This window comes from Xiphophorus couchianus, chromosome 22, assembly GCF_001444195.1.
Source record: "Xiphophorus couchianus chromosome 22, X_couchianus-1.0, whole genome shotgun sequence".
Lineage (NCBI taxonomy): Eukaryota > Metazoa > Chordata > Actinopteri > Cyprinodontiformes > Poeciliidae > Xiphophorus > Xiphophorus couchianus.
In genome coordinates, this window is record NC_040249.1 from 2,170,622 (window position 1) to 2,196,863 (window position 26,242).

Genomic DNA, 26,242 nt, shown 5'->3' on the forward strand with positions numbered 1-26,242 from the left:
GGGTAACATAGCTACTTGATTGTGCTATAAAATGGCACCATGTGATTGGAAAACACATAGGACTGCCCCTATAAAGATAATTATATTGTTTCATTTTCTGCCTTTCACCTTTGATTAGCCACACGCATTATTCAGTATTGAAAAAGTTCACAAACCAGCTACATCTCAATTCAATTTGTAGGAGAATCTCAGCGCTTCATAGATCTGTCCTTCGCCGATATGCCACTGACAATGCTCACATGTTCATGCAGAGGAAACGACAGTAAACGTGTACATGGGAAGGACAAACGTTTTCAGCTTTTACCACCTCATCTGAACTCGTTGTGTTGAGAAATAACAGATTTTTCTCTCTTGCTTAGATTCTTCCCTCTTTTGTTTCTGCTGCAGGTGCTGGAGGCTGGTCTCCTCTGGACTCAGACAAATATCAGTGGTTGGAGGTAGACCTGGGTGGGCGGACGCAAATCACATCTGTTTCTACGCAAGGTCGCTATGGGAGCTCTGACTGGCAAACGGCCTACCAGCTGATGTTCAGCGACACGGGACACAACTGGAGACAGTACCGATGGGAAGGACGCATAGGAGTGAGTTTATTGTTATATAGCAGTTTTTCTCAAACCTTTTCAGGCTGAGGACCACTTAACCCATTTAACAAACTCTCATGGACCACCCAACTTAAATAACACAACGAAATAACACAATATCTTAATATATTCACCTGAAATGAAAATATCCTGGTAACATTTATTTGACTGGTTGTGAATAAGACTGTAATGACACCATCATAAACATGACATGACACCTGTCATAAACACGAGTAAGTGTTCATGAATATTTATGACTGTTGTCAAAAAGTGTCATTCAGTAAATCATGACACTTTTAATACAAAGTTGACATTATTCAAAATGTCAAGAAGATCCCGTATTCACAGTTCAATCTGTTATAACAAGTCGTCCAAGTTCTGACCAAGCAAAGCAGGTCAAGACCATCACACCACCACCATAATTAACTGCCAGTATGGTGCTTTGGCTCCTAAAGCAGTGATAGCATACGAATGTAACGGTACAAAAAGTTCCCATTTGGCTTCCACATTCCTTTATCCCCCCAAAGATTTTTGGGATGACCAAGATATTAGTCGGTAAATGTGACACAAACCCTTGTGTTTACGATCGGTCGTAACAGAAAACAAGAAGAAGGAGAAGCCTTGAGTTCGCTAACGGTCGACCGTGACGTATGTAATGCGCCTGTTGGACGCCATGAAGGTTAACGGAAGTAGTATGCGCTGTTAACAACAATCCTCCACTGCGAAGAGAGAAGTACCGAGCCGAACGAGGCGGCTGCTAATGTTATTTCAATATCTGGAAACGTTGACCCACATGGACTGAACGGCTTCGTTCACGTTCTTCGCCGCCACAGCTAAAACTACAGGCAGACTACAATTCTGAAACGGCGCAGAAAATTGACATCATCGTTCACAACTCCGCCTTCTGGCTAGCTGCCAATCAGGCTGATTGGCCCAGCAGAAATTCAGCTGGAGAAAGCTAGCCTGGAGGAGGTGTTTATGCTCTTCTGGAGTAACTTTGGTAAACTAGCCACTCATGAAAAGGTTCAGGCCTGTTTTATGTTTTCTTCATTTGAGGGCAGAGGCTGATGCTGTGGTTTGCTGGAGGCAAAAAACACCAGAACCAGGCTGATGTGTTGGTGGCAAAATTTAACCAAAAAAAGTACCTAATCACATTTACGTCCTAATTTAACGAGGGCAAGGTTTGTTTGGACAACCTTTTTCCCCTAATAAGTAAATTCGTCTGTCTATCTATCACAATGTATGAGCAACACAAGATTGATTGAGACAACAATTTAAAATAAATGAAAATCATTTTTCAAATAATTAAGCTGAACAAATTATTGTATTTAACACATTTTCCAGACTAATTTCATGCTAAAATTGTTTCCCCCTGTTAATAGTAGAATAAATCTGATTCTGACCAATCACAGCAACTTTTTCATCGAGTCACTGATTCCACTGAGATGCATCACAGAAAAACTTTTCAACTTTCTTCCATCAAACTGCCAACACACGGAAAGTTACATTTAGAAGTGGATTAAATGTTTGATTTATTTTAAAAGTATTGTTTTTTCAACTTAATTCTGATTGGAGGATGTCTTTCATAGTTTGGGTGTTCAATTAAACTATAGGACTGCAACAACAACAATAATAAATTACCAAGTTGCATTTTTCTTTAGTTTATGTTAGCCAGATGTTGCGGCTGCTCAGCGCCGTAAAAGCAAATTACTTTAATGAGTTAACATCAAAATAAATCTCACGGGGCAAATTGCTCATTGCTTATACAGTCGCACTGATCACGATGAATAATCCGTACCTGACAGCTGTGCGCCAGAGACGGGCGCAAAAACGACGCTGAGGATGAGAAAGCAGCACCTCCAGCGTGCCATGGTTCCTCCTGGCAGATCACCTGGAAAACTGGACTTGAGGGGGAAAACAGCCAAGCTGGAGCGGAACTCCATCAAGGCATCTCCGCTGCGTTTCGCTCCGGTTTGGATGTAGATGCTGAGAATGTTTTCATTCACAGCTGGGAAGGCGAAGCAGATGCAGCCGTTTCGTTTCCCTCTTTCAAAGATGACAAACTTCTGCTCCAAAGTTGTTCCTTTTCTTTCTTTGTGGTCAACAAACCTCCAGTTCGTCCACAATTAAAGCACGATAAGCTTCTGTTGCACCTAGATTAGGTTGTACAAAGTCTATTTCTGGCTTCAGAGGGAGTATTTTTAAACCAGCCTGCTTCCCGACGTTTTACCTCTCTTCAGACATTTCCCGCTCTGACTTTCTTTAACCCCCTCTCCTCTACAAAACATCTAACGAGTTGGGATTTTACTATAGCAACTGTCAGGATAAAAAAAAAAATCTATTTATTTTGATTCTTCACTTGTTAAATCAGATGTTTTTGATAAAAAAGTTTCATTTAATGTGAATAAAACAGTCATATCAGCTGATATTCCAGTTCAGATATTCCAAGCAGTGCCGGTCCAAACGTATGTGAGGCCCGAAGCAAATGTCATTTGGGGGCCAACTTTTATTTAAACCCACCGAAAACCACAGTCTTTCCAAAATTTCACAGTTCTTTTTTTTTGTTGTTGCAATAAAACAGCAAAAACATAAAACATTTCCAAGTATTTCTGGTCTAGTTTGTGGTGTAAATATCTTATTTAAAACTTTAAATAAGGCAAACCTAACTTACAAGTAACCCTTTCAGCAAGATATAGGAACTAGTTTTAAGTTAATCATTTCTTAATGAGAAATTATCAGTTTCACTTTCAAATTATTTCACTTATAACATTTCGTCCATGTTATATTTTAATCAATATTAATGTTGTTTTGTTTCCGCCAGTATCTTCAGTTTTTGAGTAATCTAGTTTTAAGCCATTTATTCATTATTATTTTTAAACAACCAATAAGCCAACTGTACGCATCGTACTTTGAGCTCATGTCAGGGCAAATATATGGTCATTTATGTGCTTTACCCTCCAGACCATTAGGGGGAGCCTGGGGAGCACAGTTTGAAAAAGGTCGTTGATTCTGCACAGGATTTTTTAGAAGTAAGTGAATGAGCAAACCGCCACATTTCTGTGGGGTCCATGTCGCTATACCAGAGGCAGTCCCAGCCTGTTTGGCGCGGTGCACCCCCGCCCTCACAAAGTTGTTGACGCTGAATTAACTTTGTAGCTTAAAGTCTATGAAAGGTGAGCTCAATACTTGCGTCTCCTGAAGACTACATGAGAGGAACAGGGACAGCCTTTAGGCTTTCAGATCCTGATGATCTTTCCTGCAGCATATTGAAACAAATTCATGGGGGGCCTTAAAACTCCTAATAAGCACCACATATTGGTTTGCAAAGTTTATCACGACTTTCCAGGCTTGGAGTTGCCCGCTGAGCTGCTCGTCTGTCATAACTCTTGCAAGACTTCCTTCTAAGCTCAGTAAGGCTGCATTTCTCTGACTCGCTGCTCTTCTCACATTCTTTCCATTTCCCATTGCCTGTGAAGGAGCATGAGAGCCGAAAACGGGGATTACAGTTGTTCCAAGTGTTTCTGAACTTAAGCTTTCTGGTAGTACGGGAGAGATTTCACTGTAGGAAAGAGGAACATGCAGACCAGTTTCACCAGTATAACCACCAGAGGAAAGCAAACATAATGTGCCAACCAGCTGAATCCTGGTATGTCTTGTAAGTGATTGAAAGTGTAAAAAGTGGAATTTACTTAATACTGTTTTTCTTGAAGGTTTGTTGCTGAAAGTACTATGTAGCTGGAGTTTGGGACTGGATGAGTCCTTTTATTGTACATAGAACAAGGTGTCACACAAGCATGAAATTCAATTTCATGCAGAAACAAATTAATTCTCTCTGATAGTATTGTTTTAGAAGTGTTAATGGGCAGTATGATGTGTTTTCCAAGTAAACAGTGCCATATTATAGCACAATCAATAGCTGTTATAAAATAGGCTGTATATCAATGTGGTGAATACTCCTACCACCATCGCATTGTGTTAGTATTTATTTTTCTTTATTAGTTACAGTTTATAGTATGTTTAAGTTATTTTATTTAGACACACATTTTCTAATGGGTGCACACTTTAGTTAATATTTGTCTGAATGGTTTACTCACATTTGTTCTTTTGTTTGAGGTGCTGCAACTACAGACCACCTGGAGGAGGAAACTATATATTTTTTAATAATTAAATTGAAACTTTTTCTATTTTTTGAACATCTTTTGTCCTTGTTTGAGTCTGGTCCCTCACAATCAAATATGATTTCAAAGAAAATTTACTTTGTCGTATAACGTCTTGAAATTGGGCTCCTGTCGCTTTAAGAAACTCCTCCTGTTTCTGAAACTTCTGTTTTCTGAAACACGAGCATGTCATTTCTTTTCAATACACTACGTATTTCTTTAATTAAAAAGTTACAACATTTCATTTCCCTTTGGGATCAATAAAGTATTTTTGAATTTTAATTGCATATCGGACGTGTGTAAATCAAGTACTTTACATCAAAAATAATGGTGAATCATATTCAAATAAATAAATAATTAAAAGCTCAAGTGAAAAGCTAGAACTGCAAGCACTAAAGAAAAGGATCCAAGCTTTCTCAACCAAATCCACTTTTGAACCTGCAGTCAGGTGATAACCGATAATATTAATAATACATTTTATTAATAGGGATCTTTCTTAGGATGCAAGGTCACCTTACATCATTTACTAACTACATATTAGCATAATATGTAGTTAGTAATATCCTACATCACATTATTAGTCCTTTTTGCTGTGGTGTTGTCGTCTATATGTTGTGATATATGAAGATCTTTCTCGTTGTTGTTGTTTTACAGGCCTTTCCTGGGAACAGTAATGCAGACAGTGTGGTCCAGCACAACCTGCAGCACCCTGTGATCGCTCGCTTCGTCCGCGTCGCTCCTCTCCGCTGGAATTCAAACGGTCGGATTGGACTCAGGCTGGAGGCTTACGGATGTCCTTACAGTCAGTTTCCCCCCCCTATTCTACTCTGAAGCATCCATATTGCAATATTCATCTGTCTTCATTAGTGCTGGTGACTGTTTGTTCATATGTTGATTTTATGTATGTTTTCCTCTGTTTTTAAATCAGTCGAAAATTTGTTTAACCTCTTTTAAGATTAAAAATAATAACTATTTTTTAAATAGTTACTTTTAAACTTGTGGCTCATTCACAAAATTCTTAATCAGGCTGTAGATGTTATTTTCATTCTAATTTATTTGCCTTATTTGTATTTAATACAGTTAATTTATTGGAATTCATTCTGTGTGTTTGAACATTTTTAGTATTCATAATTGAGAACAAAATTCTCACTGTGGATTTAAAAATGATTTCCCATTTCCCTGTATATAGTGAAGGTGTAGACAATATGAAGACAGTGATGAACTTGTGTGTTAACAAAGACAGTTTGTTATTTATTCAGAAATTCAACATTAGTAGGGTTTAATCTCTGTTTTCTATATGTTTTTAGCGATTATATTTCCAATGGAGTAAATATTAAACTTGATCAATTTTCAGAAGACTATCAGTGTTTGCATGCTGGATTGAATTTTAAAACACTTGTTTGTTAGATTTGTTAGTGAATATTCAAAGGAATACAATAATTAATAAATGTTTATGTTGTAAGGCCTTAGGAAAGTTATTAGAGATTTGAGACTTAATTCAAACTTATAAGGTTTGTTGGTGAAGTCAAAACGTTTTGACTTCAAGATGAAGAGCTCTCCAAAAAATACACAATGCTGTGAATTTTGTTCATGTATTTCTCAAAAAGGACAAGAAAAAATGCACACAAAACTTTGTTAATATTTCACTAATGTTGAAAGACTCAGTTTTGCGAAATAAACTAATTTCAATATGGCCACAGAAAACACCAGCCTGGCGCCAAGACTTTTAATCAAAAAACAAGAGTTTTTTTTTAATGTCCCACTTTCATTAAGCTAATTTATTTTCAAAATGTCAAATTGCACATTTATGTGGTCGATGGAGACACAGCTGCTGTTGTGATCGTCCTTTTTCAGATTCTGACACGGTGAGCTTTGACGGCGACAGCAGCCTTATTTTCAAGCTGACTCAAAGACCGAGACAGACGTCCACCAACACCATCCATCTGACGTTTAAAACCATGAGAAACTCTGGCTTTCTGCTTCATGCTGAAGGACGGAATGAGCTCGGCCTCACTTTGGAGTTACAGGACGGACGACTTCTGCTGCTCCTCAGAAAAGGTACGAATCCGACACCTTGATGGTTAAAACTCAAGTCTTCAATAGTTGTGTGTCTTAGCAGGTACCTTTTTCTTTGCTGTTTTGTTTGGTTCCATTGTCATTCCAATAACAATTACAGCCAGATGAGACAAGTATTCAGAGGTTGTCTTCTAATTAAACAAATTGGAGGCTTGGCTGGTTTGTGATTCATCAATTTCCTCCCGTCTTGCAAATGCAGACACTGCAGGTCTACCTCAGGAAACCATCTGTGAGCAGTTTTAATTGCTCAATCCCTGCCTTTCTAATTCCAATTCACTGACTTTAAAAATCACATCACAGGCAACAACTGGCTAATTTGCACCTTTGTCTGCATTAGATTTGCATTAGTTAGTGCAGGTTTTGCTTCAGCTAACCCATTGAGGTCACTCATTTAGCCTCAGCAGCCTTCAGAAGCTCCAATAGAAGTCCCTTCGTTCCACTCTGTTTGCCCAGAGCTGTCCAGGCTGCCGGAATAGATTTCCAGACTCATTTAGGATGTAAAATACAATCCAGTGGATGCAGTAATGCACATTTATCAAAATGCCTCAGCATATATCAGAGGCTCACGTACACATATTTGGGGTTTCATTTTGGCACTGTGATTAGTGCGGTTGCAAATAAACGTTTGTGTTTTTGTTGGATTTTCACTTCATTTTCAGCACAAACAAATCAAAACATTTCAAAGCTGCTAAATAAAAAAAGCACAATGTAGCTCACAATAATGACATTGTTGCATTTTATTTAGCACCTTTGATCGTTTCTCTTTCATTAGAACCAGATAATCAGATGAAAATATGAAGAAAAAAAAACTCTCCTATTGAAGCAAAGGGTTAAAGGTCATGACTCATTCTAGTTGTTGCTGAATGGTAGATTCAACGGGATTTTCAGGAAGGTGTCGTGCTCTCGCCACGGAGATGTCAATACGTTACTCTGCTTTTATCTGCACAGCAACATGCTCATGTCGGAAAGACATGCTATTCATGCTCGTCGGCCTCTTTTCTCACCTCTTTTAGTGTTAATTACATGAAGTGTTGATGCCGGCTTTCTCTGAGGCTTTAACAGCAAGTGCAGATGAAGGCCTTGTTCCTGAGACAAGATCCCTGGGAGAAACGCTTCTTTTCAACCCTTCATTTTTAATAACCCCCCCCTCCCCCAAATATTCAGAAATTTGTAGCTTGAGAAGTAATTTTAATGACACTAAGCAATTTTTTTCACACAATGAACACCTTACAAACCAAGGCTTAACAATTAGGGTGCATTCACACCAACCCTGTTTAGTCCGCTTTAATTTAACTCCAGTCCGTTTAGAAAGTCCAGTTTGTTTGGGGGAGGTGTAAATGCACAATCGAACTCTGGTCCGCCTAAAAACCTCGGCCTCAATTTGGGTGAAGTGAACTCTGGTGCGGTTCGAATGCATATGTGAACGCTAAGTGGACTGGGCAATGCTCCAAAAGCACAAAGCGAGCAATGGCGCAGGGAATTCTGGGTGAACAGGTTTTTCAAAGGGTTCAGTTTGTTTGAAACAAAGCAGCGTGAAAGCAAACCACATCAGTTTAAAATGTAACAAATGTTGCTACTTAGGTCCCCAGTCGAACTGAATCTACCGAACTATCAAGTGTGAAAACATCCAATTAAACTCTGTGTGTATTTGATGTAATTAATGACGTCAATGTTTGTCGTACAAATACAGTACCCTAATTGCCTCAATCTATGATCAGCATCATCAATCGTCGTTTTGCTCTCGAATTCTAGGGAAGAGTTCCAGACAGCATCTTGTGTCTCTGGGCAGCCTGTTGGACGACCAACACTGGCATCGTATCGCGGTGGAGCAACACAGCAGTCACTTCAACCTCACCGTGGACAAAAACACAAAGTGGGTGGTGATCCCACCATGGTTCACCCACTGGGACTATGACCAGGTGAAGTTTCAAAATGTTGATTTATGAGGTGCGCGTGCAAAGTATGCTTCCAGTGCAGCTCATAGTTTCATGCTGACATGTTTTCCTTTCACAGATGACCGTTGGAGCAGATCAGAACCTCGACTCTCAAAACTCAATTAGAAATTTCCACGGCTGTGTTGAAAACCTTCTCTACGATGGCCAGAACCTGATTGACTTGGCTAAACAGAGGGACCAGAGTGTTACTGCGATGGTAGATATACTTCCAGTGGATTCGTGGAAAAACCCTCATTTTACCTTTAAATGCACAAGATAAAGGATATATAGTTAAATTGCTTAACAAAATTCAATTCTGTTTTATTCACATAGCGCCAGTTTACAACAACTGTCGTCTCAAGGCACTTTACAAAAAAAATCATTTGATTTCAATCATACATTTCAATTGGTCCTACTTATCAAACAATGCCAATAGCTGAATTCATTAGTCTAAGTAGTTTAAAAAGTTTCTATCTAAGGAAACCCAGCAGCATCAAGACATACAGTACATCTAGAATACAGCAAGAAGAAAAAAAAGTCAACTTTTAGCTCATTCAAAGTTGCTATGTGTAGTACCAGGTACCAGTACTTTTCTTTTTTTTAAAATAAAGTCAGCAGAAGCACAGATTATGAAGTGTTGCTTCAGGGTTAGGATTATAGTTCTAGGGTTTGGTATTAACTATTAATGATGAGGTTTGTTTCTAGGCTTTAAGCTGCAGAAATGAATGAAAAATGAAAGGAAGTCAATGGAAAGTCCTTGTGGAGCTAGAAAAACACACTGTGTGTGTGTGTGTTTGGTTATTGGATTGGTTCAAGCTGATGTGCACTTCAAACTGCTGTACTAATCCCACACAGAGCTTTTGGAATTAATTAAGTGTTGCATGCTTGATGTAAAAAGGACAGCTGGTATTCCTGCTGGATGTGACGCATCACATTTCCTGCTCTTGCAGTACTTGTGCTGCAGATATGACTTCTCACATCTAAAAGTCTGCTGATCAGAGGAGGAATGTTTTCCATCTATTTTCTCAGCTCTTCTCCCTTTTGCTTCCTCTGTGGCCTTAGAAAACATTTCCCTGGTACTTTTTGTTTGATTTGGTGTTTGTTCCAATGGTATTAAGGCAATTCTAACATCCTTTGTAAGGAAAAACAGCTGATGAGGTTTCAGTACCTACAGATTTGAAAAGTCCTCCATGTTTATTGAACCTCATGTCTCTCACTCTGTCTTTTACTCGTTTGACTCAGGGCAACGTGACATTTTCCTGCTCTGAACCAGTCTTCGTTGCCGTGACGTTCACTGGCCCCCGGAGTTTCCTGCGGTTGCCTGGGGACATAGGTCTGCATTCGGCAGGGGTCTCGCTGGGGCTTCAGTTTCGGACATGGGACACGGAGGGGCTGCTGCTGACCTTTGATCTCCCGAAGCGAGACGGGACGGTATGGCTACACCTGAGAGATGCCAAAGTACATCTTCAAATCCACAAGGCTGGAAGGCCCCCTGTAGAGCTAAAAGCAGGTCAGTGCGGCCGCTCACAGGTCTCGATCCAAAGTTCACAGTTTGCAAAGCAGCATCTGCTTTTTCTTCCTTTATTGTTTGCTTGCACTGGAAAAAGCGTTCAGTACAAGCAAATACTCAATACTAGAATGAAATGGAAGAAAATCTCTAAGTGGTTTAGATGTATGTAGATTTGCTTTGGCAACTCCGCTCGCCGTTTAGACATATTTTCAGATTTAAAATAAGAATCCAGAACAAAATCAAGATATTTCACATATACATATAAACAACAGCCTCATCAGCATACATAGAAAACGTGCACAAAGACTCGCTTAAGGCAAATCATGTAAGGTGAATAGTAGGGGACCAAGAATTCAGCCCTGTGGTACAACATTCTTTCTCTAGCTACAGTTTAAGAAGACAAAAGTGAGTCACATACGTGAGGAGTTGTATTTTATGTAACAGGGAAAGGCGATAACACAGGTCGCTTTTCAGAACTTTTCAGATCTACATGCATCACAATCATATCAGAGGTTATATGAATTGTTTTTGTGATAGTAGAAAGGTAAATAACTGTGAAAAAACTACATGCAACTGCAGGTTCATGCTTGAATGACGGTCAGTGGCATTCAGTGGACTTGAGATCACGACGACATCTGACCGTCACAGTGGATGGAACTGAAGTTGCCTCTGCAAGCCCCACATACCCCATCACTCCAGGAGGTCATCTTTTCTATGGCGGTAAGAGGAGCTATGCTTTCTTAATAATCTTTTAAACATGGCAGGTTTGACAGGTACAACAGTTGGCTTTTATTACTTTCAATAACACAAACATTTCTATAAAGAGTTTGCTTACACTATGTCAAAATTCCAGGCAACTTTATTTAAACTAGATTTCCAAGGAGTTGCATGGAAATATTTCAACATTTATTTTTTTGCATTAATGCAAAAAAAACAAAAAAAAAACAAACAGCAAAGATAACATTGGTTGGGAACATAGCTCCGACAAGGTTATTTTCAAAGAACTTAATCATCTTTCCTCTGTTTCTAAAATACATTACCTTTAAATTCTATTCATTTCCCATAGTTTTTAGGCCTGACATCCACAGGTTAACTTTTCTTATGTGCACACTCTGCACAACATGCTGTCAAGGTTAGCTACATGTACTGGAATGAGTAAGAGAACACTCTTTGAGACCTTCAGAGAAGCTAAGAGTACTCTAAAAGATTCTTAGTTATACTTCCTGAAAATTCAAAACCAGATATTGATGGTTTAAAGTGTTTGTGCTGTACAGCATGAATACATTTTGGATTTTACTTTATTTTAAGGTAATTCTGAGGTGTAGATTTTAAAGTGTCATGGCTAACATCGCCTGTAACAGCTGTGGTCATGTAGAATAACTCAGATTGTTTAGCTGACAACTGTAGTGTACGACGATGGAGAATCAAGCAGATTTTCAGATTTAAACCAAACTTTAGGGCAATTTCATGATTTTCTCTGGACTTCACTGGTTGACTCATCTTTTACTCCTAGGTTGCCCGGCCGAAGGAAACGGCCGCTCGTGCAGAAATCCCTCCAGTGCTTTCCAAGGATGTATGCGTCTCCTGACGGTGGAAGACGAACTGGTGGATCTCATCAAGGTCCAGCAGAGGCTGATGGGAGATTACAGCAACCTCCAGATCGACATGTGTGGCATTATGGACAGGTGAGGGGAAAAAAGTCCAACAAATTCTTTTTTTTGTTTTACTCAAATTAATTTTGTCAAATGAACTAATAGCTTACTTTTTCATTTGTTTATTCTTTCAAAAAACAGTTTTCTGTTTTTTGAACGTAAAAGAACATTTCTTTCCCCATGTCCCCCAGAGGGCTCCGTAAAAATCACCTCTGTGGGAGTTAAATCAACACTGGGCTTTTTGCTGTGCACAGTGTTTGGTTGGGCTTCCTGCATTTGGGGACAAATCAGGCCAAGTGGACTTTAGTCAGGGTTTTCTTTTATTTTTTTATGGACTTTTCAAGTGAGATAGACTCTCATTGTTTAGGGTACTGCTGTGATGTCATGAGCACAAAGATCATGACATAGTGAGGTCATAGTGATGTCATAGTGAGAGGCTTTGACTCTGTCAAAGTCCCGGTCAGTCATTGTGTTCCAAGAGTTCCAAGGTAAGGTTACGTTCTGTGAGTAGGAGACGTAAAACGATTGCTATCCAAAAACAAGAAGGAAATGAAACGTTCATCACAAGATTCGCGGACCAAGGCCAGGTTGGATCAATTAACTGAGAATGATCCACGGTCCCATAAGAAAACCCTGAAAAATGATTGTGGAAGAGCTAGAGAGACAACGCGGCCTTCCATACTGGAAGAGATCAAGCGAAGAGAAAGTTCTGTATCCAGGGAGAGAATTCAAAGTATTGAGAAAGATTTACAGACACAACTGGAAAATGTATGTAAGCAACAGAAGGAAATTAAACAGCTAGAGGCTAAACATTTTAAACTTTCTAGCAATCATAAAGGGATTTTGACTAAACTTCAGGAAAGTGAAACTAGAATTCAGGAACTCGAAGGTCAGGTAAAATACACGGAACGATGTCTTGCAGAGAAGACATATGCTCTCAGGGCTGAAACCACACGGGGGTACCACCTGGCCGACACAGTGGCAACACTGAAGGTGTACAAAGGACGAGCGGTGGAGGCAGAAAAACAGGTGAAGGAGCTTACAGATGAAAACCAAAGAGTGAAAGTACAGCTAGACATGTCTAACCAGAAAGCAACCACATTTAGAAATGAATCAGAGGCCCTTAAAGTCGAGCTTAAAAAGCAGTTAGATCTTCTGAGAACGAAATTGAAAACGATTGGCAATCTTAAGCTCGATTTGGATGCAAAGCAAAAGGCAATCGATGCTCTAAAAGAAGAGATTCAGAAACAACACAAAGTTACCCAAGAAATAGAACTTGAGGCGAAAAGAAATCGACAGAATGAAGAATCATCACTGAAGCGGGTAAAGTACATGGATGAAGAAAATTTGAGTTTAAGAAAAGAAGTCAGGTCACTACACAAGTCTTTGTACGACTTTGAGATGAAGTTGTCAAAACAAGATTTGCAATACCAAAACCTCCAGGAGAAATTTGAAAATGCACACACAGAAAGAGCAATCCTGCAGAAAAAAACCCACAAACTGGACATTTCTACAGCGAGTCTTGAGAAAGAGGTTGTTGAAACCCAGACACTCCTGGAAAAGTCCCAGCAAGAGAATCAGTTTCTGAAGAATCAAGTGGAGCAGATGAAGATAAGGATGGCTGAAACGATTCAGATCGCCAAGGAAAGTAAAATAAAATTTGAAAAAGACCTCCAGCGTACACAAGAGGATTTTACGAAACTGAAGATGCAGAGAGAAGACGCTGTGACAAAAAACAGAAGAGCCACAGAAGCACTTTACTGTAATGAGAGAAAAATTGGAATACAGGCTGATTTAATTCGCGAACAGGATTGTAAGATTATAGAGCTAACTAAGGAAGTTCTGCGACACCATGAGAATGCTCAGAAATTTAAAGTGGTTAGAGCAACTTATTCTAAGGTGCAAAGGTTAGGGCTAGATGAAGAGAGAGGAGATATTATACTTCTCCCAGACACCGACAGGAAAACAGAAAAACTAAAAATGTATCGGATTGAGAACCGCAGATTGTCCAAAAAACTGGAAGAGAAAGAGACAAAAATTAAGGATCTCAAGCTTGAGGAGCAGAAGCTGCATCATGTGGTGAAGAATCTCAAGGCTAAGTTAGACTATCTGCCGGAAGATGCATTGCATGAAATGCATGTGAGTCAGACCAAATTTAAAGCTCTCAGAAGACAGATAAAAGCCCAAGAAGCAGAGATTAGTGCATATGTAGCAAGAATAAAACTGCAAGATGCCACCAACGAAGAGTTGAAAAATAAACTTAAAGACATCTCATTATCAAAGAAAAATAGACTTCCACCCATTGAGTCAAAAAATATCGAACTGAAATCTGAGGACTCAGACCCAAAGTCTATGAAGAAACCCCGAAAAATTGTTTATCTACCGCCTCTTCAAATCAGTTCATTTGGAAGAGCAAAAATGTAAAAGGATGTGGTTGTTTATGCTTGACTGCCTCTGGACTATCAAAATGACATCATTGGGCACGTCATTGTCTCACGTGGGCAATGACAGCGAGACCTGGAGGGGCATGGTTGGGAGGAACGGTCCCCCCGATCTGAACTCGAGCGGTGTTCTGTTGCCGGACTTCCGTGCTCGTCACGGATTGTCCATAACGAACACCATGTTCAGGCATAAGAGTGTCCATATGTGCACTTGGCACCAGGACACCCTAGGCCGCAGTTCGATGATAGACTTTGTCGTCGTTTCTGAGGTGCGGAGCTGTCCACTGACCACTACCTGGTGGTGAGTTGGCTCCAGTGGAGGGGGAGGATGCCGGTCAGACCTGGCAGGCCCAAACGTGTTGTGAGGGTCTGCTGGGAACGTCTGGCGGAATCCCCTGTGAGGCGGAGCTTTAACTCCCATCTCCGGCAGAACTTCAAACAAGTCCCGGGGGAGGTGGGGGACATCGAGTCTGAGTGGACCGTGTTCCGTGCCTCCATTGCCGAGGCCGCCTATCGGAGCTGTGACCGTAAGGTTGTCGGTGCCTGTTGCGGTGGCAACCCTCGAACCCATTGGTGGACACCTTTGGTGAGGGATGCCGTCAGGCTGAAGAAGGAGTTCTATTGGGCCTTTTTGGCCTGTGGGACTCCGGAAGCAGCTGATGGGTACCGACAGGCGAAGCGGCATGCGGCTCGGGTGGTTGCCGAGGCAAAAACTCGGGCATGGGAGGAGTTTAGAGAAGCCATGGAGAAAGACTTCCGTACGGCTTCGAGGTGATTCTGGTCCACCATCCAGCGTCTCAGAAGGGGGAAGCAGTACAGGACCAACACTGTTGGATGATGTGCTGCTGACCTCGACTCGGGACGTTGTGAGCCGGTGGGCAGAATACTTCGAAGACCTCCTCAATCTCACCAACATGCCTTCCATTAAGGAAGCTGAGCCTGGGGACTCTGTGTTGGGCTCTCCAATCTCTAGGGACAAGGTCGCCGAGGTGGTTAAAAAACTCCTCAGTGGCATGGCCCCGGGGGTGGATGAGATCCGCCCAGACTTCCTTAAAGTTCTGGATGTTGTAGGGTTGTGTTGGCTGACGCGACTCTGCAATATCGCATGGACATCGGCGGCAGTTCCTTTGGATTGGCAGATTGGGGTGGTGGTCCCCCTGTTCAAAAAGGGGGACCAGAGGGTGTGCTCCAATTATAGGGGGCCATGGTCTTGAGCCGGAAAAAGGTAGAGTGCCTTCTCCGGGTCGGGGGGGTTGTCCTGCCCCAAGTGGAGGAGTTCACTTGGGGCAGTGAACTCCGGGATCTTGTTCACGAATGAGGGAAGAAGGGAACAGGAGATTGTGTCCGGGCACGTCCCACCGGGAGGAGGGCCCGGGGAAGACCCAGGACACGCTGGAGGGACTATGTTTCTCGGCTGGCCTGAGAACGCCTTGGGATTCCCCCGGAGGAGCTGGAAGAAGTGGCTGGAGAGAGGGAAGTCTGGGATAAGCAGAAGAAAATGGATGGATGGATGCCTCTGATTGGTTGTTTCTAGATAGCACTAGGAGAAGGAAGAGGAAATAAATGTTTCACATATTATCTCTCATGCCATAATTTCACAACATAATGATAGTTTCAACAAATATGTTAAAAAAAATGCCAAGCTAACACTGTGGACTGGCTGCAGAGCAGAAAGGAGGCTGTTTTTTATAATCATTTTATTAAGAATGTTTGAATTTCTGTCAGTAGTAAAAATATTGATAATTGTAAAAAGAGCAAAGACACAGAAAAATCCTAGATTCCCTGGAATGATGCTAACTAGCTTGTAAATGAACACAGTGTTGCTCACCTGTTCTTTTACTGGGACAGGGGTCAAAGGTTATGTTGGGATTGGAGCTGCTGCTGACTGACTCACCTGTTGTTAATGTGGTAAAAGGTACAGGGAAAGTTAAATATGTGAATATCTTGGAATTTCTTTTCCTTCGTTCATTAAATGCCTGTGAAATGGAGGCAAACAACAGTCTGTAGCTAAGCTAACTATGCTAAATGGTTGATAGTCTCACAGAGTCTACCCACCACTCTTGGAAAAAAAACTGTGCTACAAATTGACTCTCATGTCTTTTTCTCTCTCTTTTTGTTGAAAACCTGACTTTATTATTTTTCTAGGCAGCATAGTAACTGCCACAGTCGTTCTGGGGCCTCATGCATGTGCGGTGCCATATTTTATAAAAATTAATTGTTATTCATTCATTGTTATTTAGACCATGAAGCATCAAACCAAACAACAATATAACACGCAGACAAAATAAAGAAAATAAAAATAAACGGATGTGAAAACTTCACTCGAATGTAAATAGTACTTTACCTCAGTTTTTGTCTTATAAAGGTGCAACGCATTGGTCCGTGCATCGAAGCGCATGAAATGCATCTATGGGGTCATTTCATTCTCACTAAAAAAAGAAAACGGGGTTGGATTAACAGATTAACTCCAGACAGGTTTGATTACTTTAAGGTGATCAAGGTGTGTATACAATCACACGTACATAAGCAGCAGCATTACGCGGCACAACGTAATTGTGTCACAGCGCTTTGGCTCTGGTGGAGAACATCGCCAAATAAATATATAATTTGATATAGCCAAATGCTAAAATGCTAGCTGTGTTTTGCTACACGGTGATATTTGAATGCCGATGTTTATTACATTACGAAGTGTTCTAAGACTAAACTTTGCCTTATAACCAGTTAGTCAAGTCAAGCCTAGCTCCTAAATCTATGTTTAAATTTGTGTTTATTGAATATTGCGATACTAAGCATTGACGTTTTGTTTTCACTTTATTTACAGTTTACCCGGCATGTCCGTGTAAAAGCACTCGGCAATAAAATTAACAACGACAATCTTATGTTCTTTGTAACACTCTATATTTAAAACCCTGGACAAAATGATAAAGAACTTTATTTGGGAGGGGAAAAGCCTAAAATGTCTGTCCTAAAACTCCAAACTAAAATAGAATACAGAGAATTGTGGCGTTAATGTTACGCATGGTTAAAAACTACAAATGGCCACCTGTGATGACATCATAAAAGAGCGTCAGGCTTGGGCAGTCCAGGTGACACTGATTGTTATAATAAAGCCCACGCTGGGAGTTTGTTGGTCCTTAATAAACCAATAACGATGATACAGTTTGACTCAGCGCACTCTTTGTAATACAAAGAGTGCTTACATGTAGAAGGTTGGAAGTTGTTTTCTACAGCTGCATCAGAACCAGACTGTCTCGCCCCTTGTTCTCTGTATTGTGCACAATATATGAATAAACCTGATTGAGTGATTTCACCTGAACAGTGCTTGGAAATAGTTTTTTTTTCCACGACAATGACATAAGATTTAGTAAAAAAAATATTGACATAAAATCTGAGAGTTTTTTCCAGATGTTGCAATGTCAGTCTTGTGCCACATTTTCGTCACCTAATGATTGTGGTCTGTCCCATTTTCTATGATTTATTTAATGTCTTCTAAAGTCTTTAGTGCTTTATTTCTCACCAATGCCCTCAGCAATCTGTGCTTGAGAAAATGTCAGGACAAGGTGACTTGCAACAACTGGATTTGATTTGGAGTTACTCAGGCAAACGTCAACCATTGAATTTGATGGTTAATTCCAAATCGAGGGGTATCCACACCCTATTATGTAATTAAATATCTTGTTAATACTTGTATAACAGAAGGCGTGGGCACAACTTAAAAAACTGTTTTTTTAATTAATATTATTTGATTAAGCCACAGGGACCAAGGCTAAAGCTCTAAGTGTATATAGAACATTGGATTCGAGGATGATAGTATCAGCACATATTTAAGTTTGTTAGTCAGTCCCGGACCGGATAACCTCTGCTTCATCTCCCCCAGATGTTCCCCAAGTTACTGTGAGCATGGAGGCAGCTGCACTCAGTCGTGGAGCACGTTTGACTGCAAGTGCTCCGGCACCGGCTATGGTGGAGCCACATGTCACAGCTGTAAGGATGTGTGTTGATTACTGCTGCTTTGGACATAATTCACTTTATGTGGGAATGTTTGCACCAATCTCCATGTTTCCTCTGAGGATGACGAGCTCTGATGAGCTGTCATCCTCAGAGGATGGCATCAGAACATGAAGAATTTTATATATATATATAGTTATTTTTTTGCCCTCAGCTATATACGAGCGGTCCTGTGAGGCCTATAAACACAGAGGCAACACATCGGGATATTATTACATTGACGCTGACGGTAGTGGACCCATCAAACCACAGCTGCTATTCTGCAATATGACAGGTAGCTTTCACACACACACGCACCCCCCCCCCCCCCCCCCCCCACACACACACACACCCACACACCCCCACACACACACACACGCCATCCAATCACAGCATGTCGTCACTCAGGTGTCCAGTCTCTCAACAGCCAGCGTTCCTGCTTGTGCTGGATCTTTAAAGGGAATTTCTCACTCAGGCAGAATATAAAAAATTTATTCTTTTTTTTCGATACAGAAGACGAGACGTGGACAGTGGTCCAGCACAACAACACAGAACTGACCAAAATCCAGCCGTCCACAGAAAGAAGTCAGCATCTGACTCACTTTGAATACGCTGCGGACGAAGAGCAGCTAATGGCAACCATCAACCAATCAGAGTACTGCGAACAGGAACTGGCTTACCACTGCAGGAAGTCCCGCCTTCTCAATTCGCCAGGTGAGGTTGGACGATTAACTACAGCAAGAGTACAAGAGAATCAGATTAACATGAAGAGCAATTTAAGAGCAATTTGATTCTGATTTTGAGGATCAGGATTGGATTTAGAAACAATCTAAAGATTCGGTTCAATTTCTGTCAGTTTATATTTAAACAAAATAAGTTTGTGCATAAAATTCTGCAGCTTCAATTACCCTTTGCTTAGCTGCCTAGCTTTTTCGTAGATTAAAAAACAAAATAAAAAAGCTATTCAAAATATCATTTTACAAAAGATTAAGCAGACTAAAAATGATTTCTGAGCATTTTGAATTGATTCGGAATTTCCACGACTATCAATTGCAATTCTGTCTTTTTTTTCTTTCTGCACCTCTGATTTATATTGGCCCAAATTTGCACATCACTGCATCCCTATAAAAAATGATACAGACACAGAAATGATCACAGACAAATCATTTCCAGTAGTTCAAAAAGGTCACAACATTCTTCCTTTCTCAGATGTTTAATAGCTGTTAGAATCACTGAAAAGTTTAAGGACACAACTCAGAGACTTTCAGAAGTAGAACGGTCAGCCTGACACCATCTGTCCACCCTGTCTGTGGGTTTCAGAGGGCGGTCCGCTCAGCTGGTGGGTCGGAGGGCCCGGCACAGGACAAAGGCAGACCTACTGGGGCGGGGCCCTTCCAGGCAGCCAGCAGTGTGCCTGCAGTCTGCAGGAGAACTGCCTGGACCCCAAACGCCACTGCAACTGTGATGCTGACCGCACTGTGTGGTACTGTAGTTTTACTTTTTCTGGGTTTTTTTTTAACACTTAGGATTTTCAACACTTATCCAGGGTTTTTCCTTATCAGATGGTGCATGCTGGGACTTCTGTTAATTCGGTCCTTCTTCTTCCCGTCCGCCGACTCTGTTCATCCAGGTCCAGTGACTCTGGTCTGCTGACCCATAAGGAGTCCCTGCCTGTCAGATCGTTGGTACTAGGGGATGTCCGGAGGCCAGGATCAGAGAGCTCCTACCAGGTGGGACCCCTGCGTTGCTATGGAGACAGTAAGTTAGTGATATCATAGTACAGCGTGTGAAGTACCTCGATTTTTGTATTCCCTGATTTCTGCTTTTGTAACTCATCTTTGTTTTGTTCTGTCTTTTTTACAGAAAGTATCTGGAATGCTGCGTTTTTTGCCAAGGAAACGTCGTACCTTCACTTTCCCACCTTCCACGGAGAGCTGAGCGCCGACATCTCGCTCCTGTTTAAGACCACCTCATCCTCCGGCGTCCTCCTGGAAAACCTGGGCATCAGAGACTTCATTCGACTTGAACTCAGCTGTGAGTGAAATCTGAGGAATAGGATGGCAAATCCCGACTTTCCTGCAATACGAGTACAAATTGAGCAGCGCCGATCATCCGGGATCAAGCTCAGTGGGGGCTGATGGGCTCACATCAGACTTAGGCTTTCTCATCTTTAAAAGACACACTTCCCTTTTCACACAACTTCCTTTTATACCGTGTGTGGAGAGATCGCCGAGGGTATAACGTATTGAGACACCTGGGTGTGATGCAAGTCCAAACTTAACTGTGACAATAATTTGTGAGAAAGTGTAAGATAGTTTTTTTTTCTTTCTTAAAAAATACTTGAATGTTAAATTTGATTTTGAAGAAAACCTGTACAATGATATAATAACAAAAAGCTAAAAATATTAGCTTGTATTTATGATGACATCCTACCATTCTTCCAGAAAAACATTCATAAGGTCAGACTCGTTCTTCCACACTAAATACTCTCATATAGACCGTTGGTTATGTAAGGTTCATTCAGAAATGTATATAAATCGTATCACAGAAGCCCAGCCGTGTTTTGGTGTGAAACAACTTTAAAATAAAAGGAGCTTAGATCATCCATCCATCCATCCATTTTCTAACGCCCTTGTCCCTTAGTGGAGTCGGGAAGTGCTGGTTTCTATCTCCAGCTAACGTTCAGGGGAGAGGCGGGGCCACCCTGGACAGGTCACCAGTCTGTCGCAGGGCAGCACAGAGACAAACAGGACAAACAACCATGCACACACACACTCACACCTAGGGAGAATTTAGAGAGACCAATTTACCTAACAGTCATGTTTTTGGACTGTGGGAGAAAGCCGGAGTACCCAGAGAGAACCCACCATGCGCAGGGAGAAAATGCAAACTCTGTGCAGAAAGATCCCGGGCCGGGAATTGAACCTAGGACCTTCTTGCTGCAAGGCAACAGCTCTACCAACTGTGCAGCCCGGAGCTTAGATGGACCAAACCTTTATGTCAGTGTTACAAGTTACGTCTAAACTCAACTTGAGTACTTGTGATTTTTACATACCATTACATCTCTACGTGGAACTGATTGGAACACCTAAATGTAATGATATGGATCGCCTAGCAAACATAGTCTATGTTGTTTTCAAGATCGTTTTCCCTTAGGAAAGATTTAACTTCAGATCAACACTGGTGTTGATGGAAATTGGGGCAATTTTTAAAAAATATAACTAGGTGAAAGCTCTCTTTTAGATTAGAAACCAGTGAGAAAAATAGTTTTCAAGATGTTGAATTAGGAAAGAACCATCTTGATTCTGTTCAGCAGGTATCTTTTCCCTCTCCCTCTCTGTCACAGCCCCCACGGAGGTCGTCTTTTCCTTTGACGTGGGTAACGGCCCACTGGAGGTAAGCGTGAAGGCCGGCGTCCCGCTGAACGACGACAGGTGGCATCGCATTCAAGCTGAGCGGAACGTGAGAGAGGCGTCGCTTCGCCTTGATGAGCTCCCCGCCGCCACACAGGAAGCCCCTGCTGACGGACACATCCACCTGCAGCTGAACAGCCAATTATTTGTAGGTCTGTGAAACTTAGTTCCTGTCATGAAACTTTAAAACCTAATTTGATGCTAACTTTGTTTCCAAAGAAACTGACACTAGAAGTGAGGTTCTATTACAGCTTTGGTTGATGTACGGCGTATGTCCACGGCTAGTGATGGGTAAATGAGGCGTCATGTATTGTTTTGACCCATAGCAAAACTATTTATATTCTGTCGACACTGAATACTGACACCTGCTGGACATTATAAATCCCTACAGGCAACGCAGTTGACAGACTGATTTGATAACCTAGTCTGTACAATAAGATTTAAGTCATTGTATTTTATTGTATATTATATATTGTATTATGTCATACATTCAGTTAAATTCAAAATATATTTGATATTCTTAGATACAGTCAATAAATAGTGTGAACATGTACCAAGTGATGAAAATTTAAGTGAAAGTGTTTAGAATGAGGATGATTGTGGACTGGGGTTTTTTTTCCCCCACAAATTTTCATTCAAAAAAATAACTTTTTCCAACATTTAGAAATGTTGGAATAAGTTACGCTGTTACGCTTTTTTGACAAAGCTCCTTCTGTAAAAAAAAATGAAGTAAACAATACATTTATATGAAATAATTTATTAAAAGCAACTGAGTAATTTGTTGAATGGCTGTATACCTGAGTTTATCCTGGGTGAATCTGGGACTTCATTCTGATGCCTGGCCCTTTAATGCCTCAGCATTGAGGAGGTGAATTTATTTAAATAAGACCTTTCTGTCAAATATATGAAAAACTTAACCTGCAGAACATTATATGAAAGTAAACTAAGAGTCAATTTCAGCTGAATTTGGATTCAGATAGATCAAGTAGAAACTGAAAAGAACCGGATGAAACAACAACGAAGTGATAACCAATGCCTTATTTTCTGATGTAGATCAAAATGGTCCCAAACTACGAAACCTTTCGTTTGCCTTGAGGCTCCATAGTTGACGCTGTACCGTAAACGATCAAGAATTATTTTTGGCAAATGCATCCCGTTGACGGATTCGCTTCCTTATAAAGACAGTTTGGCGCCTCAGTGTCATTTCAAAACAGTTCCTGTATCGGTCACGTGACTTGCTGAAAGTAATATTCGCACCGACACAGAGTTTTGTCTAAGGGCTTGACGCATGCGCCGACTCATCGGTGTTACTGGACCCATCACTATCCATGGCTATCAGACACTTTTGTGATTACTGGTCTCTCTAGCAACATAATGCAATGTTGTGATTGCCTTAATATGCTCCTCAGGTTTTTGGCAGGAATGTGACGCCTAAGTTTAACACAAAATGAAAAAAGTCTTAATCCAGCTTTACTGCAAATTTAAAATCTCTGCCAGTGGATGTTTATGTTGGGTACTAAGTTGATATTTTTAGGTTAGAAAGAACCTATAAATTATTGGGTTGAGAATCACTTCATCACCTTTAAACTGCTAGATGTTCAGATCATGCTAGCATATTAGCTAAAGCTAAAAATACTCTCTAATGTTAGTGCGAAGACCAACATGGCAATTTTCATATGTTGGCTTACATTGACATTAAAGCTAATTATGACACACAAAAAAAGTATTATTACAGAAACAACAACCCATTATAACTAGGAGTTTAAGCTAATTCTGACTTCTGCTTGTTCAGCATTATTAAGCTTACATTTTTACTCCTATAATTTATGTTACTTATGTTGTTTTTCTTCAACATTTTTTTGAAAGTCTTTTTGCTCTTCTAGTTTTTATTTTTACCCCCCGTGTTTTGGATTTAGTTCAACTTTGTTAGCACAGCGGCTAACACTGTTCACACTTCATAGAGTCTATAAGATCTTTCTCTGTTTTTCATTAATGTTTAGCTGCTTGTTAACATATTTTCAGTTTTTGAAATGTTTGTTATAATACTTTGGTCGAGATATCCTCAATTCACAATTAATAGTCCAGTTTCCTTCTGGTAGCCTAAATATGGACAGTAGGTTGGACTGCGAAGCTGGTGTTTTCCTGACAGTTCCTCAGAAAACTGCGAGCTGTGATAGGAACCCCATCATAAAAAAACGGTTTGTCTCCTCACAAAAGTTTTGAGCTTGACAGTTGGGCAGTCTGAGACAGTTACAACGTGCAGAGCCTGAACTCTGCGGGCAGCTGCAGATTGTAGAGGGAAAAGTCACGGAACAGTAACTTCCCGGGTTTAAAATCTGTTCAGACAGCCAGGACAAAGCAAAACGTCAGAGCGAGGCTGATGACTCACCAGGATTTATGATAGCAAATCAGAAAGGTACATGATTATCAGAGACACTTTCTGAGATAATCCACTTAAGGACAATTCAGCTCTGATATATTTTACAATGTAAAAAAAGAATCTTAAAGCTGCTCACAGGATTACTGAGACGTTTTTGTAATTCTACTGAAAACTATTGTCTCTGAACGACCAGTTTTTACATTTGTGTATCTCCTCAGGAGGCACTGCTTCCAGGCAGAAGGGATTTCGAGGATGTATCCGCTCCTTGCAGCTGAACGGTGTTACTCTGGACCTGGAGGAAAGAGCGAAGGTCACCCCCGGGGTCCAGGCAGGATGCCCAGGCCACTGCGGCACCTACGGTGGGCTTTGTCAGAACCAAGGCCGCTGTGTGGAGGGAATCAGAAGCTTTTCTTGTGACTGCAGCTCGTCTGCCTTCACTGGAGCCTTCTGTGACCAGGGTATGCAGACTTCCTCCAATCAGATGTGGTTCGGTGGCATGGCAGAAGGATGTAGGGTTGATAGTTTTACCCAAGCTTAGGTCAATAACCTGCAGCAGGCAGTTTCTGATTGCAGGTAAATGTGTTACTTTCTTTCTTAATACATTTTATATCCTGATAAAAATTATTTTAGAGTAGTTTTATATCTAAACTGCAGTATGAAACTTCTACCAAAAATGTTTCCATATTCGATCAAACTGTTACTAAGTATGACTGATCATCTATAAAAATATCAAGCTCCTCCTCCCTGAGCTACTATAAACATTTAATGATCAAAAAACAGCCAATCAGAGAGGGTCAAAGGGCAGTCAGTCAACTTTGGGTATCTGGTCCTAAATATGCAAATGGTAGAGAAATGACTTGGAAAACAGTTTATCCATCGTCATCATTAGCTAGTTATCTAGTCCAGGCCAAAATGATGTCTTGTTTTCCCAGACGTTGTGAAAATACCAAAATGTCTCTACTAAATATTGCAATGTGGTTGGTGGGACTGAATAGGAAGGAACGCCACACTTTTCAGATTTATATTTTGCTTTATTTTTTATTTTTATTTTTTTTACAGCGTCCTGAAATTCTGTCTGTTTTTGCTACATAAATAAACTGGCTTGAAAGAAAATTGTACATTTAGAATAATCATGTTTGTTGTAGCTTTTTTTGTGGGGAAAAAAACCCAAGATTAGTTAAGCTTTTAAACACAGAACAACAAACTTCTTCGGCAATATAATGAAGTGAATGTGTTTCCTAGAAGTAAAGAATATTCCCTGGAAATGTTGCTGGTCAATTGTTTACAGCGTAGTTAAGTTTGAAACAGAGTCTTCTTGTGCATATCTAATCAGTTTGAAACCCTAATTTGGCAAAAGTGTCTCCGGGTTTCGACTCATCTGTTGGGTTTGTGTTATTTAGGAAATAAAAGGCACACTGAGCCATGACAGTGGCGCAGCAGCGCAGCCTCATGTGTGTCGGATAATTAACCAATCCCAGCTGTGCAGCTTGTTGGAGCTCCACAGGTAAATCAGAACTCTGTCACCTGACTGGGATGTAATTAGAAAGCCGGGTTTGGAGAGTTTTTTTTATCACCTGTCGGCCGGTTTTCTCAAGCTGCTCTTTCGCCAGATCGCTAATGAAGCGATGTCAGCGTGACAGAGGCAAAAATATAAATAATGCACAAAGTTTCTCTTGTTGCAGTAGTTTTTTAAAAAATGATTCCAAGTCAGAAGCCAGGAATATTTTGTTCCCTTATGCAAATTGGATGCTAATGAGGTACTGATTAAATAATAATAATTAAAAAGAGTGGATGCAGCATTTGCATGGATCTCCCTGTTTGACAGTAAGTGATGTTTGTTGACTTTTATTGTTAAACGTTAGTATGAACTCATGCTTGAAGAGGACATGGGGGTGAGGGGACAGGATCATGGAGGGCACTGTTAACAAATTTTAAAAATTCTGCAAGCTTCTCACTTCACATGGAAATCAAACTGTTAGTACAGAGAGGACACCCTGTGACAAACAGTTTTATAGAGCTTCTCTCAAAAATAGACAACTTTGAATGCACAAAACCCCAAACAACATTTATTACAACTGAAGGGTGGTCACTGCTGGCTCTCACTCAGGTAG

General features: G+C 40.7%; 1 protein-coding gene across 1 annotated transcript in view; it reads left to right on the forward strand.

Moving 5' to 3' along the window:
* The window catches only part of LOC114138602 (contactin-associated protein-like 4), a 45,982-nt gene that overhangs the window by 10,853 nt on the left and 8,887 nt on the right, over positions 1-26,242 (forward strand). The window contains exons 3-18 of the mRNA XM_028007978.1: positions 388-581; positions 5,393-5,540; positions 6,593-6,796; positions 8,567-8,733; positions 8,828-8,965; positions 9,991-10,258; positions 10,838-10,978; positions 11,772-11,943; positions 18,229-18,335; positions 18,514-18,633; positions 18,852-19,052; positions 19,659-19,821; positions 19,969-20,096; positions 20,202-20,372; positions 21,685-21,903; positions 24,350-24,589. Coding sequence (XP_027863779.1) covers positions 388-581; positions 5,393-5,540; positions 6,593-6,796; positions 8,567-8,733; positions 8,828-8,965; positions 9,991-10,258; positions 10,838-10,978; positions 11,772-11,943; positions 18,229-18,335; positions 18,514-18,633; positions 18,852-19,052; positions 19,659-19,821; positions 19,969-20,096; positions 20,202-20,372; positions 21,685-21,903; positions 24,350-24,589 — 2,781 coding nt within the window. The remainder of the gene's footprint in view (positions 1-387; positions 582-5,392; positions 5,541-6,592; positions 6,797-8,566; positions 8,734-8,827; positions 8,966-9,990; positions 10,259-10,837; positions 10,979-11,771; positions 11,944-18,228; positions 18,336-18,513; positions 18,634-18,851; positions 19,053-19,658; positions 19,822-19,968; positions 20,097-20,201; positions 20,373-21,684; positions 21,904-24,349; positions 24,590-26,242) is intronic.